A 17,292-nucleotide genomic window follows, 5' to 3' on the forward strand; every position below is an offset into this window, starting at 1 on the left:
GAGGGAGGCAAATGGTGAACTGGAGTGGTACCTGGGAAGTTTGAAGTTAATTTTAAAGACAGCAGTTTTGAGTGTCTACATATTTTACATGTACCTGCTTAATATATAAGCCTATATGTGCAAGGGTAAATTTACCGCATTGCAAGTGACAGTATGACTTGATGGTTTCAATGGTTATGCATGCTCAGCTTTATGCTTCACGCCCACATTTACACACCAGCAGGAAGGCCTCCGCCCCGGGCTATGCTTTATCTTCCCTCTGGAGTGATTAATATGTAAATTAGGAATGGCTGGCTCGATACTCGCCTACTTCCGATAGTATAATGTTTCCTTTCAGTCCTTACATAAAAATATTAATACCAAGTGTTTAAAGAATTATTTTAATTTTAAAACATATTGGATGTATCCGATCTGATGGTGAAAAAGTGTGTGGGGACTCAAGCACCCCACCCCCAACACTCTCTCACAGACACACACACACACACACACACACACACATACACACACACAAGTGAGTGCACTTGGGTATTATTACTGTTACTGTTACTACACAATTGTGACTTAATTAAGTATGGCTTACAGTAATGTCATAGTTGTGAAGTTTTTTCTCATTCTTGTGAGGAAAAATGTCAAAATTGAAAGATTAAGTCACAGTTGTGAGAACAAAAATGTCAAAATGTAAACTTTTTTTTTTTTTTTTTTTTTTGTATAATGTATTGGCATTCCATAGGGTTTAGGCAGGAGAAAAAGAAAAGAAGACAGCATGATATCGTGCCCCCTTTAACTCAAATAGACGATCTTTGGTGAGAACGCGATCTTCCTCCTCTCGGGCTCGGTTGCTAAGCAACAGAATGTGGGCGGGCAGATCCTCCTCCAGGGCCGGAGGGAACAGGAGGGACGCGGCGGGGTTGGGTTTCACAAACGCCGGCAGGGTATGAAAAACGGCTGAACCTTTTCGGCGGACGCTGCAACGCCAGAAATTGACCTCTGCTCGCTAGTTCACGAAGAGATACCGACTGAGAAACGAAGCGGCGGCCGAAAAATGTCCAACGCCAACTGGAAACCCTTTGTTTACGGCGGACTGGCTTCCGTTACGGCGGAATGCGGTGAGTGATGCGTGTCTCGGCGTGCGGTAGGCCGAGGTGGATTAATCCTTTGATTCCTGTGTGTGTTTTACTGTCTAATGCGTGATTTTTGCGTGTTGTAGGGACCTTCCCGATCGATTTAGCCAAGACGCGGCTCCAAGTTCAAGGCCAAGTGGGCGACAGCAAATATAGAGAGATCCGCTACAGAGGCATGTTGCATGCTATAGTCCGGATATGCCGAGAGGAGGGGCTGAGAGCACTGTACTCAGGGTGAGTCTCGTCTTCTGTTTGTGTATTTGTGTTTTAAATTCAGGAATATTGAATTTTACATTGTTATCGTCTCTTTTGCAGTATTGCTCCTGCCATGCTGCGGCAGGCATCTTATGGGACCATAAAGATTGGCACCTACCAGAGCTTCAAACGTCTACTAGTCGACCGACCAGAGGGTGAGACACAGTTACACACACACACACACACACACACACACACACACACACACTCTGGCTGTCAGCGCCTATACATCAACACATTGTCATTTGTATATGGTGTATGTGCTCTATGCGGGTTATTGTAATGTGAGGCCACGGGAGGTTCACAGTTCATATCCACACATGGGTCTACAGTACATAAACATGCACGTTCCTGACTGGCATGACCTTTATTTAATGTCAAGGATAACTTGGGGGGCAGCACAACCCAAACGTGTACCCAAAACATTTGCAAATATGGAACTTTAACGGGAAGAAAAGGCTGCTGAAACATGATGAATAACATTTATTTACTGAAAATTATGAACAGAGATGAACCAACTAAAATTGAAGAGGTGGAAGCAGATACAATGCCAGGTTCTCCAAGGCCAAAATAATAATCAACAACAACAACAACAACAAAAAAAACACACTAAGTCAAAAAGAAAAAGCTCCTTTGGTCTGCAGAATCAAACAAAACACTCCCTGACTCGAGTTTCAGTCCCAACAAACAGCTCAGTGGCCAAATGGCAAGGAGCTCTAGTTCTGAGGTTTCAGGTTTCAAGTACAGCTCCACTGATGATCAAATGAAGTTCGGTTGTGGGTGTTCAGTGCACTCAGAGAGGGGCGCGAGAAACCCAAAACACAGAGAGAGATGGCTGTCTTCCAAAAGGAGGCCATAGGAAAGTCAGTGGACATAACACTGACCCATGACTCCTGACACCGGAGGTCACAGCCAGGTGAAGGGGAGGTGCAGCTGTGTGTGCAGTCTTTTTAAATGCATCTCCTTCTCTTTCGCAGGGGGTGTGAGAGCTCAATTTAACTGCTTGTGCTGATCACTCTTTGCCTGCAGGGTGGCCTATTTACAGTTACAGTGTGTCCCTCTTCCTACTCTTCTCCTCTTTCAGATGAGACACTGCTGACTAATGTGGTGTGTGGGGTTCTCTCCGGAGTCATCTCCTCCTCCATTGCCAATCCCACCGATGTGCTGAAGGTACCTGATACAATACAGAGATTGAGATTGACGCTGACATTGAGTCAAGGCATCGGTAATCCAGCAGACCATCCTGTAGAACTGGTTGGACTTCATCTCTCAGAGTTGCTGTAAATACATGCAACTGACTTCTGTTGAAAAACATAACATTCTTCTTTCAGGGCACATCGGAATTGTGTTTTATAGACACAACTGGAGTAACTGAATGATCCTGGGTTAAAGTCACAACAAAACAACATTTTGAGAAACTTTTACGTCCTTACTTTGATCTGTTTCCTCTTGAAAAAAGTTGATGGGGCGGAGCTTCACACGGGGTGTCATCTGTTGAAAGTGAAAGTGTCAGGAGGAGAAAGTCAGTTTTATTTGAAGGGAGGGTATGATTCTTCAAAAAATGTGATGGGTTTTTATTGGTTCAAGTTTATGAAGATACCATCTTTTCAAGGATGAAAAAGTTGATTTTTCATTGTTCAGTGGATGAATATTCTGGCATGGCAAAATTTGCTAACAAGTTGAAGAAGGGATTTTTCATGTCAATGTGACTCCAAGACCAAGAAAATTAAGGCTCTGTGTGTGTTTTTATAAAGCTATTTCCCTCCCAGATGAGTCTGGCAACTATTAACTGTAGCGATGTGATTTTGGTAGAATGCCTAGTAGGATGAAGGACAACCAAGCTCTTGTGGATTATTTATAGACGAGGTCCTCATGAACTTAACATAGTGTTCTGTAAACGATACAGAAGCATGAATATGATCTGCGTGTCCGTGGGTGTGTGCTCACATGCTTATTTGCGTGCATAATCTTTTCCCTGGTCTCTCCTCGTTAAGCCCTATTTGGCATGATGACCCCCCCAGTCTGCAGTGTGTGTTTGGTAAGGGTTAGTAGTTGTAGCTGCAGGTTGGGAACATTGCGTTTCAGTCACGGTGTGTTCTGTCTGTAGCCAGCAAGTTGACACGGCCCCCTGGAGCCAGACAGAATAGCAAAAGGCAGCCACTATGGAATGAAAAAAAAAAAAAAGTCTAGCTCAGGGTGGGGAATTCCCGGAAAACAGAACAGGAAAATATGTCTTGACATTATGCATGTCAAGACATATTTTCAACTTTTTGTCTGCAAATTCCAAAGGCAGCTTGTTTGTTACTCATACTTGACTTTTTTTTTTTTTTCAACTTGGCTTGGCCTACTTAAAGCATTCCACACAGGCTGTGAGTTGTTATTTATTTTGCCTGACTTCAAGTTCATGAACCATTACCCCTGTCTGTCTCCCAGATCCGCATGCAGGCTCAGGGAAATTTAATCCAAGGCAGTATGATGTGCAACTTCATCAATATCTACCAGGAGGAGGGAACAAGAGGACTATGGAAGGTATACACACTCATACTTTTTCCCACCCTCAAATTGCTGTATTTGACTTGATGCATCTGGTTAGTGCACAACAATAAGGCGGAGCAGTTAAGAGGTAAAACATGTGACAGAATACCATTATACATTAAGTGTTGTAATGCTACAGAGATGAAATCAAAGGTTGTAGTGCTACACAGATGCCCTGGCCTACAAATATTACTCTCCAGATGTAAGAAAACATTATAATGCAAAGCTTAACATTCCCATTCAAACTGTGAGTCATGTCGCAGCTGCAATATCTGTCAAATAACTGCAGTATGTGTCTATAACTGTATTATTTCATGAACCGTGGTGCACATAGGATTCAGGTAGTGCACACGCTGCTCTTTCATATTTTAGATTATCAACTTGCAACCTCTCTCTCTCTCTCTCTCTCTCTCTCTCCCTCTCCCTGTCTCTTTGTCAGGGTGTCTCTCTAACAGCTCAACGGGCTGCCATCGTTGTCGGAGTTGAGCTCCCCGTCTATGACATTACAAAGAAGCATCTGATCATGTCCGGCCACATGGGCGACACCGTCTACACACACTTCCTGTGAGTGGCAGCAACAAGAGGCTCTTTATGTGTATAACAAGGGACAGGCCAAGTTAGAAACCTCAAAGTGGACCTAAGTCACAAAAATAAAGAGAAGGAAGACTCTTGTATCTCACCACAGTGACCAACAAAACATTTCAAAACGCAGTCATAATTGTAGATGGAGTAAAATAACATGACATGTGGTATTACAGGCTTACAGTGATCCTTCGGCTGTTATTTAGCCCCAAAATATTTTGCATCACTGCTGATTACAGACTGCAAAATACAAATCTAAGCCCTGTCATTTTAGCGCATTAACTGTCATTACAGTGACTTTGCTAATGCTCTTAGCTGCTCTGAATTTGTAACTTCACTTTTTTTTCGCTGTTCAGATTCAGCGCTGACAGCCAGGTAGAGTGTATTTATACATACGCACGGCAAGCCAGGAACCAGCTGTCTAAAAATAGGCTGTTATTGCTGGATATCTTAGGAGCAGTACAATAGTGTCAACATTGTATTGCAGTCAACAAATCCCCAGTTTACTGTGTGTATTTATAGATAATAACCACTGTCTGGGTAGACGTTCCACCTTTACTTTGAGATCTCTTCCTTTCGGACAAAACTTACTGATCTGTAATGAAAGTGGATTATAGATCAGTGGGAAAAGCTGAGGCCTGTTTTCAAAAACGGGATGTGTAGTGCAGTCTTCATACAGACTCCTGGCTTGTATATCACTCAACTGCATTCTACTTTTTGATTCTTGCTTGCTAGACACCGTCCTATTCACCACTAACAACCGTGATTTTTTTTCTTTCCCTTTCTTGCTGCCTTGCTCACATCCAGCCATATGTATAGTTTAACATTCGGAGCACCTTGGTCAGGTAGTGGTCAGGTAGATTTTTTCCCAGTTGAGACTAGAATCTGCACTTATACAACATCTGACCTCAGACAGAAATAGCAACATGTGGCCATGTTCTTTCTGCTTAAACTCATAATTCATGACGTTTTCACATAAATAAAGGTCCACTTTGTGATTGTTTATGGTATGGCTGGAAGATATGGACAAAATTAAATATCACAGTATTTCCACTGTAGACCTCTATTTTTATCATGGATATTTGTAGGAATGACTGTGGGTGTTTTCATAAGATATTTTCCGATTTTTGATTAACGATCATTAGTAATGTGGATATAATGACCGAGCAGGTAGATGCAAATGAATTTTCACTTTAACCTGTGGCTTGCTGTCCTGCAGGTCCAGTTTTGTATGTGGCCTGGCGGGGGCTTTGGCCTCTAACCCGGTGGATGTTGTCCGCACTCGCATGATGAACCAGAGAGGAGGAGCTCTGTACCAGGGAACACTGGACTGTCTGCTGCAGGTCAGTCCCGGCCCGTGGCAGAACACTGTCAACATCTTAAAGAGCTTCAAGAGCTACAAGAGCACCAAACACACATTTTAACTGTGACTGAGAGTGATAATTCCTCTGGGTAAAAACACAAAACAGTTTTACAGAGGATCAATGAATAATGCATATCACTCTGGCTTTAGACATCCTTGAAAGTATAAAATTGCTTTTTTGTTGTTGTTGTTTGATATTCTAGGCTATTAGCATAAAGAGGTACCACTGTGTGTTTATGCTTAAGTCATTGCCTCTGGTGAATAAATGTTTGATATCAAGCACTAATATTAAGCGTCTGAATTAACCCTTAAAGTTACTGTTTTTCCCAGTCCCAGGTAAAACTCATATTGCCCAGAGCAGGCTTTAGGCAGCTTATGAGAGGAATGTTTGTTTTGTAAAGTGGCTTTTAACATGTTTGTTTTCTTTCCAGACATGGCGCTCAGAGGGCTTCATGGCCCTCTACAAGGGCTTCTTTCCCAACTGGCTCCGCCTGGGCCCGTGGAACATCATTGTATCCTTTCCACATCAGCCAGTTTACACACATCCCCTTCATTCATGTGAGGTCTTTTGAGTTGGGGAAATGAGTGGAAAAATCGGACTTTTTTTTTTTGCATTTGGTGATGTAAGCTATTTCTGCATTCCAATCCACGCTTCATTGGAGGAAAGCTTAGAGGTAAATCTGGCTAACTCTGTTATGTAACCGGGTTATACATTTATGCTACTGCCTCAGTACCCCATTGCCCCACACGAGCAAGAAACCAGGGGGCCCTTGATGGGGGGTAAGAGAAGGAGAAGGTGGGGGGCAGAAAAGCAGAGGGAACTGTGTTAATGCCTCTCTGGAAAGGCCAAGATCCTATTAAAGATGATGGAGAAATGATTGAGATGTACGGGAGTTATTAAAGAGGGAGGGTGAGAGGGGTTGGCAGGTCACCATTGTGTGACCAATATAATGAGATTAGTGACATGTTGGGTTACAGTAGAGTAGACTGAGGTAACAAGGAGGCAGTTACAACAGGGGCCTTTGAGCTAGAAGCACAGAAAGAGCCAAAATTCCTCAGGTTGCGCGTCACATTCCCCTGTCGGTGAATGGAAATTTCCACCATCTCCTCTTTGTGGCCCTTAACTCAGAGTCCAGTTCTTCCTCACATATGAACAGCTGAAGAAGATTGATGTTTGATCAGTGGAACAAGACGGCAAAGAAGAGATGAGAATGAGGAAGCGCGCTCTCCAAGAAGGGCAGAGAGGACCAAATAAGGAACGCCTGGTTGTATGGAGGGGGTGGGGGTCGATGTACCATATAGACCCCGTGTGTGGGGGGGCAGGGGCAGAGGCACGAGCATTTGCCTGATTCCAGTATGGGCCACATGTCTCACGAAGCCTGTGGCAAATGTGGAAGTCGCTACTACACACACACACACACACACACACACACACACACACATACTCAGAGAGACAGATAGTCACTCGCACGCTTGTCTTGTGTTTCAGCTCATCCAAATGTCATCTTAAGCTTTAGCCATTCATTTAAATAGACTTTAGCCCCTCAGATCCATTTCACCTTATTTATTGACCATTGAATAAGAGGCGCATCCAGGACACAACAGCAGTCCAGCGCTGTGACTCCCCTTTGGATTGGCTGAATACACATCTCTCTTGATTGTTCTTTTTCACTCAACACCTGGTTTAAAAATGAACATATGAGGGTATTCAATCTTGTACACTTGTGGTGGCTTCCAGATTGAGTGCCTTATCCTGTGACACAGCCTGTTTGTGCCTGAGTTGCATAAGGACTGTTAGAGAAAGAGATCAGATGACAATCGAGGCGATCATTCCCTTTTTGAAACAAATGTTATAAATGTTTGTGTGCATGTATCGACAAGCTTGGGCTAGCAGTCCATCTGGTGTTATTTTAATTGTTTATATAATGTTAAATAGAGAAATGGGTGTGTGGGAGGGTGAACATATCTTTAAAGGAGTATAAATGTTGAGTTAGAGCCAAGAATGCGTCATAGTTTACTCTTAACAGCTTGACGGCCAGAGTGCAGGTGCTGACAAAAGACACACACACACACACACACACATACATGCAAAAGTATTGGTCCCGTATGCCAGGGAGAGCTGGTGCAGGTGGTAAACATAACCTCGCCACTGTGGTCCTTGGCTTCCTGTGTTATTTTAGAGGCACCTTAGCTATTCCTGACAAACCTAAGAGTATATGTGATGTCAAACCACCTTCCCAGTCTGACCTCCAAGACAAGATGGTGTAATCAAGGTCTGTTTTGAACACAACAGTGATCTGTCCATCCGGAAAGGCTAAATGCTAAAAAAATAAAATAAAATAAAAAAGGCACTTAAAGCTTTACCGTTGCTGCACCTGATCCACTCTTTAGGTATAGAGATTCACTCCATTTGCTTTCTATATGCTGTAGAGTTTGCACGTGGTATGTTACCTGTCAGCCGTTTCCACTGTAAAGCACGGACGTGTTGGTGGCTGCCGTGTCTGCTGGCTGTTATTAGTGCCAAAGTCTGTATGCAAGTGTGACATGGTCATACTCTCGATGCTCATGTAAATGCTGCTTTCGTTCTGTATATTTGAAATAAAGACAGTAAGTTATCTCTTGCCTTGTGGTTTTCTGTTCATCCTCACGGTGGCGCTGTGTAGCTACACTTGCCCACCAGGACTCGACCCAGTTGAAATCAATAGCTGTTTATCAGTCTTTCTCCCCTCCTCCTCCTCTCTCTGTCTGCTTACATTCACAGCCTCAACTTTTGGGCCGCAAATGTAGCACAGGCTTGTTTCTGGGGGACTTAACGTTTTTTGTTTCAAACACACATGTTCACGCAGCATCCCGCAAACAATGACTTATGAATTATTCAGAGGAATCTAAGATGTAATTGTTCTTTTATTTCCGTGGATAAATTCCCAGTTTTCCCTCATCAGAGCTGTTTTGAGGAGATGATGGGAGCTCAAGGGAGTGCAGCGGGAGAGATTGTGATGAACTCCAGTCGCTGCGTGGGTGTGTGTGTGTGCCTTGTTCTTTTATTTAGGGAGCATTACCATGGGACTTATTAGTTGTGTGAGAAACTGTTATTGTTGTATCGCCTTCATCTAAGCCACCATGAGTTGCATTCCCACATTGCATTGTTGGTGTCACAAGCTTGCTGCACAGAATATTTGAAATCCAAGTGATGCCGTTGAACATGATGGAAGAGAAAGAGGGTTTTTATGTTGCATCTGGTCGGTGAAACACCTGCTGGATGTGTATTAGTGATGGGCATTTCACAATACAATACGTATCACAATACATGGTTCACAGCATGATCTGTGTAATGATACATCACAATACTCTAAAAAAAGAACTGAAAATGCATAAAAAGCTCCATCTTAACAAGGCGTCGAGTCTCATATGCAGTTAAAATCCTGTTTCTTCAAACAAGTGAAAAAAAAAATGCCAGCGAGCTCCCACTTGTTTCCAATGCTAATCAACTTATTTCCAGAATACGTCTTGAATATGAATTGAATTTTTTATACGACTGCGCTGGTTTGCCTTATTCTGGCCTTGCTTCAGCATATTTATATTTATCTCATCCCACTGGCAGATTTTCTCCCTTGTTTTAAGAAAAAAAAAACAAGATTTAGCCTTCTGCATAACTCCCAGCTAGAAAACATATATAAATTGGGTGTCAAACTGACTAAAAACCGTTAAATTCAAAACCCCCATTCCAATTTATTAAAATGGAACTAACACAATGCACTTAACACAGTGTACTAAAATGACATCATGTGGGAATAAAATGGCAAACGATATGGAACAAGGGGCTGGAAAAAATATATATAAAAAAATATTGCAATACTTGGATGTTTTGTTTTTTTCCCGAACAGCTATTGTGTATATCACATAAAATGAAAGGATATTGTTGTCAAGGCACTAAAACTCCCCACAATGCCCATGACTTCACTGGGACAGGCAGCAATGGATTTTTGCAAATTAAGGAAAAAGGGGGGAAGGTCATCTTGTAAACAGTTAGTCCTTCAAGGCCTCACCAGGATCTCATCTATAGGTCGGCATTATAGCCTGGCATCGCTTCCCTGGCAGAGGGCTTTACAAGCTGGACAAGCAAGGCCACAGGGGACTCCGGCAGTCACAGACACGCTGCATTGTGGGTATTATTTGCTGCCTGGCCCAAGGGTGCAGGGGGCTGGCTGTATTGTGTTCCAGGGATCAGAGTGAGTGTATGTGTCGCAGGGATAAGGCTGTACTCCCTGTTCCAAACAACCCCCTGCTTTTCTCTCCTTCTTTTTTGTCTCTTTCAGCTCAGATGAAAACACTGGGTGAAAAAAAAAAAAACACAAGGATGGGTAAACGGACAAATAGATGGAAATATGGCCAAGGAGACAAATCTATCATAGTCTGTTGATCCATTTGGAGCAAGTGCTGTGCCTCAGGGCTGCATAATACCAACAAAAAAAAGTCACAGAGTCCTTTTGGCAGTTCCCATGTGGACACTTTTGCTTGACATCATTTCTTTTCCGGCTTTGAAAGATGTTGAAGAAAACTGCTGGGTGCTTAGTTTGAATAAAATGAGTGATTTCCCCCGTGCAAAAAAATGAAACTTTGTTTGCTGGCCAGGGATTCTGCATAATATAAAAATACCTTGCTTAGAAAGCTGTTTGAAACATATTTGCCTCAAAGAAAAAAAAATGCAACCTCTTGCAATTTGAAAATTGCCCTGGCTGTCAATATCGCTTTGACAAAATGTACAGCGAAGTCTGACCTGCGAGCAACCAGCAGACAAATGGAGGTTTTTAAACCTTGACTGAGAAAAGACGCCTCAGAAAGTGCTTACAAAAGCCTGGCAGTAATTCTACAAACATCACAGCGAAAACTTAATTTAGGAACATTACGAAATATTAAAGTGATACCTTAAAAGATAAATAATACCTTAAAGTACGGTGAGGCAGACACACTTTGACTCTTAATAGGTACATTGTTGGACCACGACAGTGATATCTGCTCAGGTGGCACCAAGCTGTCAGTCATCTCATTAATAAGAGGCTGTTTGAGGAAGGTACCACCAAATTCCTGCCTGTTATATCCGTAAACATGCTCAAGTGCCTTAGTAGATGATTCATCTCTGACAGTAACACTCCTCACCCAAACAAACAACAGCCCAACTAAAATCAGAGCGCAGTCGACCTACATTTACACACCACTGGAAGGGGATTGGGACCCCAGGGAGACAGGATCACAAGGATGAGCCGCTGGTAATGCTGCTCCATTGTTCCATTAAGAAGGGAATAGGCCAACACAGTGAATGTTAAAGGAGATAAAGTGTGTGTGTGTGTGTGTGTGTGTGTGTGTGCTGGTGGTGGTGGGGGTCCTTTTGCCCCCATAATGGGCTCTTCTGCTCCATTACTCTGAAAGTTGAGTTGCCTCACTTTTGAAGGCAATGTATCATTTCTATAATATTTCTACAGGGACTCGAGGTATGTCAGTGGTAAGACTTCATTTCATGGTGTTATATGGTGCATGGTGTCATATTTCTCCCAAAGTACCTTTCATCTTTCTCGGTGTCAAGTTTAAGTTTACACTCTCAGGATTAGTTTTTACTGTCTGTCCCTAATGTACTCTGGAATCTGTCAAGCGTCAGATGCAAATTACCCTAAATGAGTTTAAATTACAGATACTGGGCATTTAAATTCTGTGTTGGGCAAGTGCAATGGTTTAGCATTACTTGCTTCATTAATTTCACTTGGTTTATTGCCGTATTTCTTTGTTTTTACTTCTTGTCTGGTTTTGTGTAACTAAATGTGTTGCCATTCTTTGTCAGAACCTCAATAAAAAGATAAAGTTTAAATGGGATGAGGGGCACATGAGGCATGTGGTAATTCTTTCTCTTGGCCCTTTTCCCTTTTCCACTGCACTGGTACCAAGCCTTCTGGCACTTTTTTGGCACTAAAACACACGAACTTTGTATTTTCCATTCGTCAGGGGCCCGGTTCCAGTAGATTTTTTGGTCCATGCTCAACATGTGTGTTTTCTGTTGTGGTTGAAACAAAAATGATATCTAGAGCTGGATCAAGTGCAAGCTGCTGTTCGCTTGTTTCTTGTTGTGAAATGGAAAAAGGCCAAGAGTCCTGCTATCCTGTATCTTTTATACAGTATCCTGAAGTTATTATCAGATTAGTATAGGTTTTTCCATCAGTAGGCATGGTCTCATAATATCCTTTAAATCTCAACAAATTGCAACCAAACACTGCACAGATCAGTGGGAGATAACTGCACCATGCTGTTGTCGGATGCGTGTCTCATGTAATTTCAGAGGACAAACACTAGGCAGAGCTCATGTACTTTTTACTGCTTAGACAAAAAAAAAAAAAAAAAAACACCATGTGCCTGTCGCCAGCCACCAGACTCTGTGTCTCCCTCCCTAACCCACTCCGTCACAGCTCCCACACTGATATCCCAGCTTCTGATAAGGAATAAATATTCAAATATTCAGCGGTATCAGTTTCCTTGGACGCCTGATTTAAAATTCCCTGCCCTTAGGCACAGCAGGCACAGCATGCAGGCACAGCATGCACAAGCCCCCCCACCCCCACCACACACACGCACACACTCCACACAAACATACACACAGCTCTCTGATGTGTGTCGGTGGTGTTGGTGGAATTGCTCGCTGACACGGGGGCCCTCCCACATACACACTACAGACTGTTGCAAATTCTCTCCACCTCTGTTTATCTGCAGCTGTCACTCAGTCTGAATGGAGGGAGAGGGAGAGGGATGCAGAGAAATGGGATGGAGGATAAAGTGGGAGGAGGTGAGGGAGAGGTGAAAAGGGAGGCGGGAAAGCAGAGGTAAAAACGAACTGATGGAATGAGATGTTAGATGGGAGTCAACAGGGAGCTATAGAGAAAACTTTATTGGGACTCGGCTGAGGTGGAAGCCGGGACGAGTGCCTGAAGAAAGAGAATAGAAGATGACAGAGAAGTTGGGAGGGGGACGGTGGGAGAGAGGAGGGGATGAAACATTGGTTTTCCACTGCGCTCCAATTAGCACCCACATAGAGCCTCCAAGACAGTGGTTGTCAACCGGAGCGCCAACAACTCTGTTCACTTTTCTGTGTTTCTTGAATGCAAAAAAAGTCAGCTTTAAAAAAAAAAAACCTCTGGATTGACTCTATTGAAGTCACATGAAATGAGGCTGTGATCATCTTTCCCCCACAAAGTCAATGCGTTTCACTTCTTGGTCAAGCGGGGTCTGTGTATGTAAAGCTGCTCAAACTGAAAATTTGGTCTGAAGTGCGAGAAATTTCTTTAAGTGGTGCAAATGTAATCCCTACACCTTGTGCGTATTTGCTTACAGCTGTTGAGAATCATCTCAAAGCGCTGAATTATATAAGAGCGCTCCAGCTGGAGAGTTCACCTAGTTTGGTTTGGAGTTGCCAGCGGGTGGCCGTGCAGACAGAAACAAAGAGGCCCCATTTTGCAAGAAAGTTGTGCTTGAAAGACAATTCCTGTTCTTTCATGTGATGCTCAGGTGGTTATTTGGCCTGACAATAATCTAAGAACCAGAGGAAATGAGTGGTTTGTTTTTGAGCACTAGACACATGAACATCAGCAAAAATCTGCCACCACGACAGCTAAATGACAAGAAGTCATATGGGCATCCGTGACATGTTATCTTCTCAAATTGATGCCAACATGTTGAATGTCACATGATGATAATTTTGCTCAAACATTGAAATCGTGGAGTTGATCCAGTTACTGGGAGTTCAAAGTATTATGTGACAATCACATGAAAGTAATAGGAATTATTATTTACATTCAATGCCAAGGTCATATAATGGTGAAGCTGCGATTGCAAAGCTCCTGTGTTGGTTGGAGAAGCCGCGATATCAAGTCCAGGACAGAATTTGGCTCTCAGTGCAGAAATTAAGACAAACACCACCGCTGTCATGACTGCAACATGACAGCTGTCATGATTGGCATGGCATTAATGAATATTTATGAATGTTGTCATTACTGTGAGCATCATTTGATCAATTATGTCACTTTCCCTTCAGCTGACATTTGCCTCTGTCATGACAACTTGACATTATCCAACACAACATCAGCTTTGCAGGGAAATTTACTTAATAGACTGAATGACTCTTAAAGGTACACTATGCAAAATGACCGAGAGTCACAAACTCAACCATAAAAAATACCCCCATTTTTTCATCAGGTGTGTCTAAATGATCTTAATGCTGCAAAAAATCTCCAGTTTTATTTGTCATTTTGTCTCATGTTCACGTTCAGTATTAAAATCTTGTTTGTCTTCATGCAAGTGAAAAAAAAAATTGCCAGTGGATGCGACAGTACCACTTGTTTTAAACGCAGTTTGACTTTTTTCAGGAATTTTACTGGGAACAAGTATAAATATGTTGAATTAAGGCAGAATAAGGCACATCAGCTCACTAGGACCAAGAAAATGACCCTTGATTTGAGAAAATTCTGGAAACCAGCCGATTACATTGGAAACAAATGGGATTATCTCATTCCACTGGCAGATGTTTTCACTTCTTTAAAGAAAAAAAAAACAAGATTTTAACACTAAATGAGACAAAACAACTTGTTAAGATGGAGATTTTTTTTTTTTGCAGTGCACTCGAATCGACCCTCTACGGTTTTGCATAATGCACCTTTAATGAGAACAGTCATGAATATTCATTAATGTTACAGCTTAATGTAAGAGCTGGCAGTGTTATGTCAGTCTTATGAACACAATCTTAATGATAGGGTTATGGAACTTTTCACATTCGAAATCCTCAAGCAGGATTTCAGAATTTCATTTCGCAAATCGAATCTGTTTTTTAATTGCCACAGACGGACTGACATGGAAATGTTTGCCAAAGCGCTATCACTCGTGCTTGCAGCCAGAAAACACAGTCATGGCAACTTAAATGTCTTCAGCGAGGACTAAATGTTTTACGATGTTGGACTTTCCCGCTACATCTCTCTGAGCTCCACATTGTCTGCAAGTTAAAAAATTATTCCTCACATGAAAAGTATGGACTCTCCCCTCTGTCTGGGTAAAGCAGTCACCAAGTTCGGGTGCCTCTCAAACACTCTTAAATAATGTAAGAGTTGCAAGTATTCTCAATAAACATTTATTCACAAGTCTCAGTCTTAGCGCTAAATTTGAGAATGCATTGTGGCACAGGTTTCTCACAGTCGAGACGATGTTTTCACTGAGAACACTCGGTCATCTGGTCCGTCTCAACTTGGTTTGTTAGCCAAGTAGGCCAAGCCTTGATCTATGGCTCAAAGGTCAACTTTATAAACACAGATGCAAGCAGTGAGGGAGAAAAAGCGACAGACAGGCACAGCATAACATATTTCCTATCTCCGCCAAATGAGAGTCACATGTCTTGTGAAGGCATGAGGCTTCATATCACACAGTAATCTGCTGGAGGAACAATCATGCCACTGTTGCTGAGGACAGTTGGAGGTGAGACGCTAACCACATCTCTCTCTCTCTCTCGCTCTCTCTCTCTCTCCACCCTGACCCACTTAAAGCATATTTTGATCTCTTGACGTACACCCAGGTAGAGTTTGATGCACGCTATGGAAGGCTCACCTCTCAGAACGAATGACAAAATGTGACCCGAGAGAGCGCAAAACTCTTGTTATACCCCACATGGACATGGATGTGATTTACAGAGCCGTCTCTCTGGTGGAGATGGAGCGGTCATGTGAAAATGAAATAAAAGATCTTACGTTCCTACAATGATTAACTGTAAAGATCGGCTAAACAAAAGACCACAAGACCCCTCCTTTGGAGCTGCGCAGCTGCAAAAAAAGGACAGAAAAAAATACTCTATTCATTCCAACACAGAGAAACACACCCACAGGCTCAGACAGCAATTGGATTTATTGCCTCTATTTTCCAATAAGGTCACAACACTAATCAAAGTCTCTGACAATTATGTCCTCAGCAAGCTTACCCCCTTGACCCGGGCTCATATAGAAGGCCAGTGTATTTTCAGGGAGACATGCACATGCGCACGCACACATTCACACACGCACAAAGCATTATGTGTAATGCAGGCTATGTTTGATATGTTACAGTTTGTTAAGAGAGCAGCTCAACCCAAATTAAGCCCTGCTTGTTATTGGTTTATCAGGGAATCCCCTATTTGGGCAAGTGTGTGTGTGTGTGTGTGTGTGTGTGTTTGTGTGTGTGTGTCCACATGTGCGCGTGTGTGCATGCAAACATACTTTTGGTGGCATTCCCAGACATTTTCCATATGATGGGGCCTTGAGATTTACATACTTCCAAATTAAGAACAATTTCTTGCTCTTAATTAGAAGTTAGTGGCGTGGGTTCCAGTTGCTGATGAGCTGATGGTGGCTCGGCAACATGACCACTGTCTGCACTGTTATCACTCTATGCTGAGCACTTTTCTTAAATGAATGAATAAAAAATAAAATGAAAATACTATATATGAAATATCAGTGGGCTTACAATAGACCACCAAAGTGGTTGGGGCTTCCAGGGCACTTCCAGTTCCTAATTTTCAGGCCATATGATGAAAATGAATAGGGTTTCTGGTTCCTGTTTACCATCATTTTGTCTTAAATATGTTAAACCGAAACATGAGAGACCACTAAGTGGATTCTTTTCTTGTGCATTTGAGTTAAGCTATCTTTAAATATGCAATGTATTTGCTAACAAACATCTCCAAACCACAACAGCACATGATGATTGCATCCTGAGACTGGCATTTTGCTACAAAGTATTTCTCCAAAGTAAAATGCTGCTTACAGTATGAGGAGGAGAGAATCATCACAAACACAGTTGTAATGAATTAATATTTTTAGTGTCATCCTTAAACAAAGATAACAGTGGCCAAAGGAATGGATGTAGTAGCTAGAGCCAACCAGGTGTTTTTGTGGAGCAGAAAGCTAGAATAACTCAAGAGTAAATTTATCAGGAAAAGCCTCTCACTGAACAGCCAGTGTTTGTATTTACTCCGTATTTACTGATTTTGGTAGAAAAATAATTGTTTTGCTTGGAAAGCGGGTGCAGAATTCAGTGGATCCAGTCCCATTTGTTAAATGGGCTTAAATTACATCTTAAATCACAGAATACGACAGGGATGATTTGCCCATGTGAAAAACCCAGTGTATTTGCCCCATCGAGAAAATGCTTTTGAGCCGGAATTACATATCTGTGCAAAGGTTTGTAGTCAACGTGACGTCTGATTTCCACGGTCTATTGCAGCCTCAAACCTGTTTCATGCCATGTCAACAAATGGGAACATCCATGCCAAATCCAAAAGATAGATGCAAAGATAAATCCAGAGTTCAGGGTTATTTTGTACCCTGATGTGTTGTGAAAAAGTAAAGGTTTGTATAACATTTAGAATAGACAGAATGGTATTGG

General features: G+C 42.3%; 1 protein-coding gene across 1 annotated transcript; it reads left to right on the plus strand.

Moving 5' to 3' along the window:
- The first annotated feature begins 875 nt into the window (after nucleotides 1–875).
- Nucleotides 876–8,473, plus strand: LOC115375643 (kidney mitochondrial carrier protein 1-like). Its single transcript, XM_030075115.1, has 9 exons — nucleotides 876–1,106; nucleotides 1,208–1,355; nucleotides 1,437–1,531; nucleotides 2,461–2,546; nucleotides 3,810–3,905; nucleotides 4,351–4,475; nucleotides 5,713–5,836; nucleotides 6,288–6,368; nucleotides 6,993–8,473. Exons 1-9 carry the CDS (start codon nucleotides 1,043–1,045, stop codon nucleotides 7,032–7,034), a joined length of 861 nt encoding a protein of 286 aa, XP_029930975.1. The 5' UTR covers nucleotides 876–1,042; the 3' UTR covers nucleotides 7,035–8,473.
- The last annotated feature ends 8,819 nt before the right edge of the window (nucleotides 8,474–17,292 follow it).

This window comes from Myripristis murdjan, chromosome 17 (assembly GCF_902150065.1).
Source record: "Myripristis murdjan chromosome 17, fMyrMur1.1, whole genome shotgun sequence".
Taxonomy (NCBI): Eukaryota; Metazoa; Chordata; class Actinopteri; order Holocentriformes; family Holocentridae; genus Myripristis; species Myripristis murdjan.

What these genes read in the sequence shown, in the direction of transcription:
- LOC115375643 (XM_030075115.1), top strand. Translation starts at nt 1,043, where the DNA reads ATGTCCAACGCCAACTGGAAACCCTTTGTTTACGGCGGACTGGCTTCC. An exon ending in GAACAAGAGGACTATGGAAG is followed by an intron (nt 3,906 to 4,350) that starts GTATACACACTC and finishes TCTCTTTGTCAG; the next exon opens with GGTGTCTCTCTAACAGCTCA. An exon ending in ACCGTCTACACACACTTCCT is followed by an intron (nt 4,476 to 5,712) that starts GTGAGTGGCAGC and finishes GCTGTCCTGCAG; the next exon opens with GTCCAGTTTTGTATGTGGCC.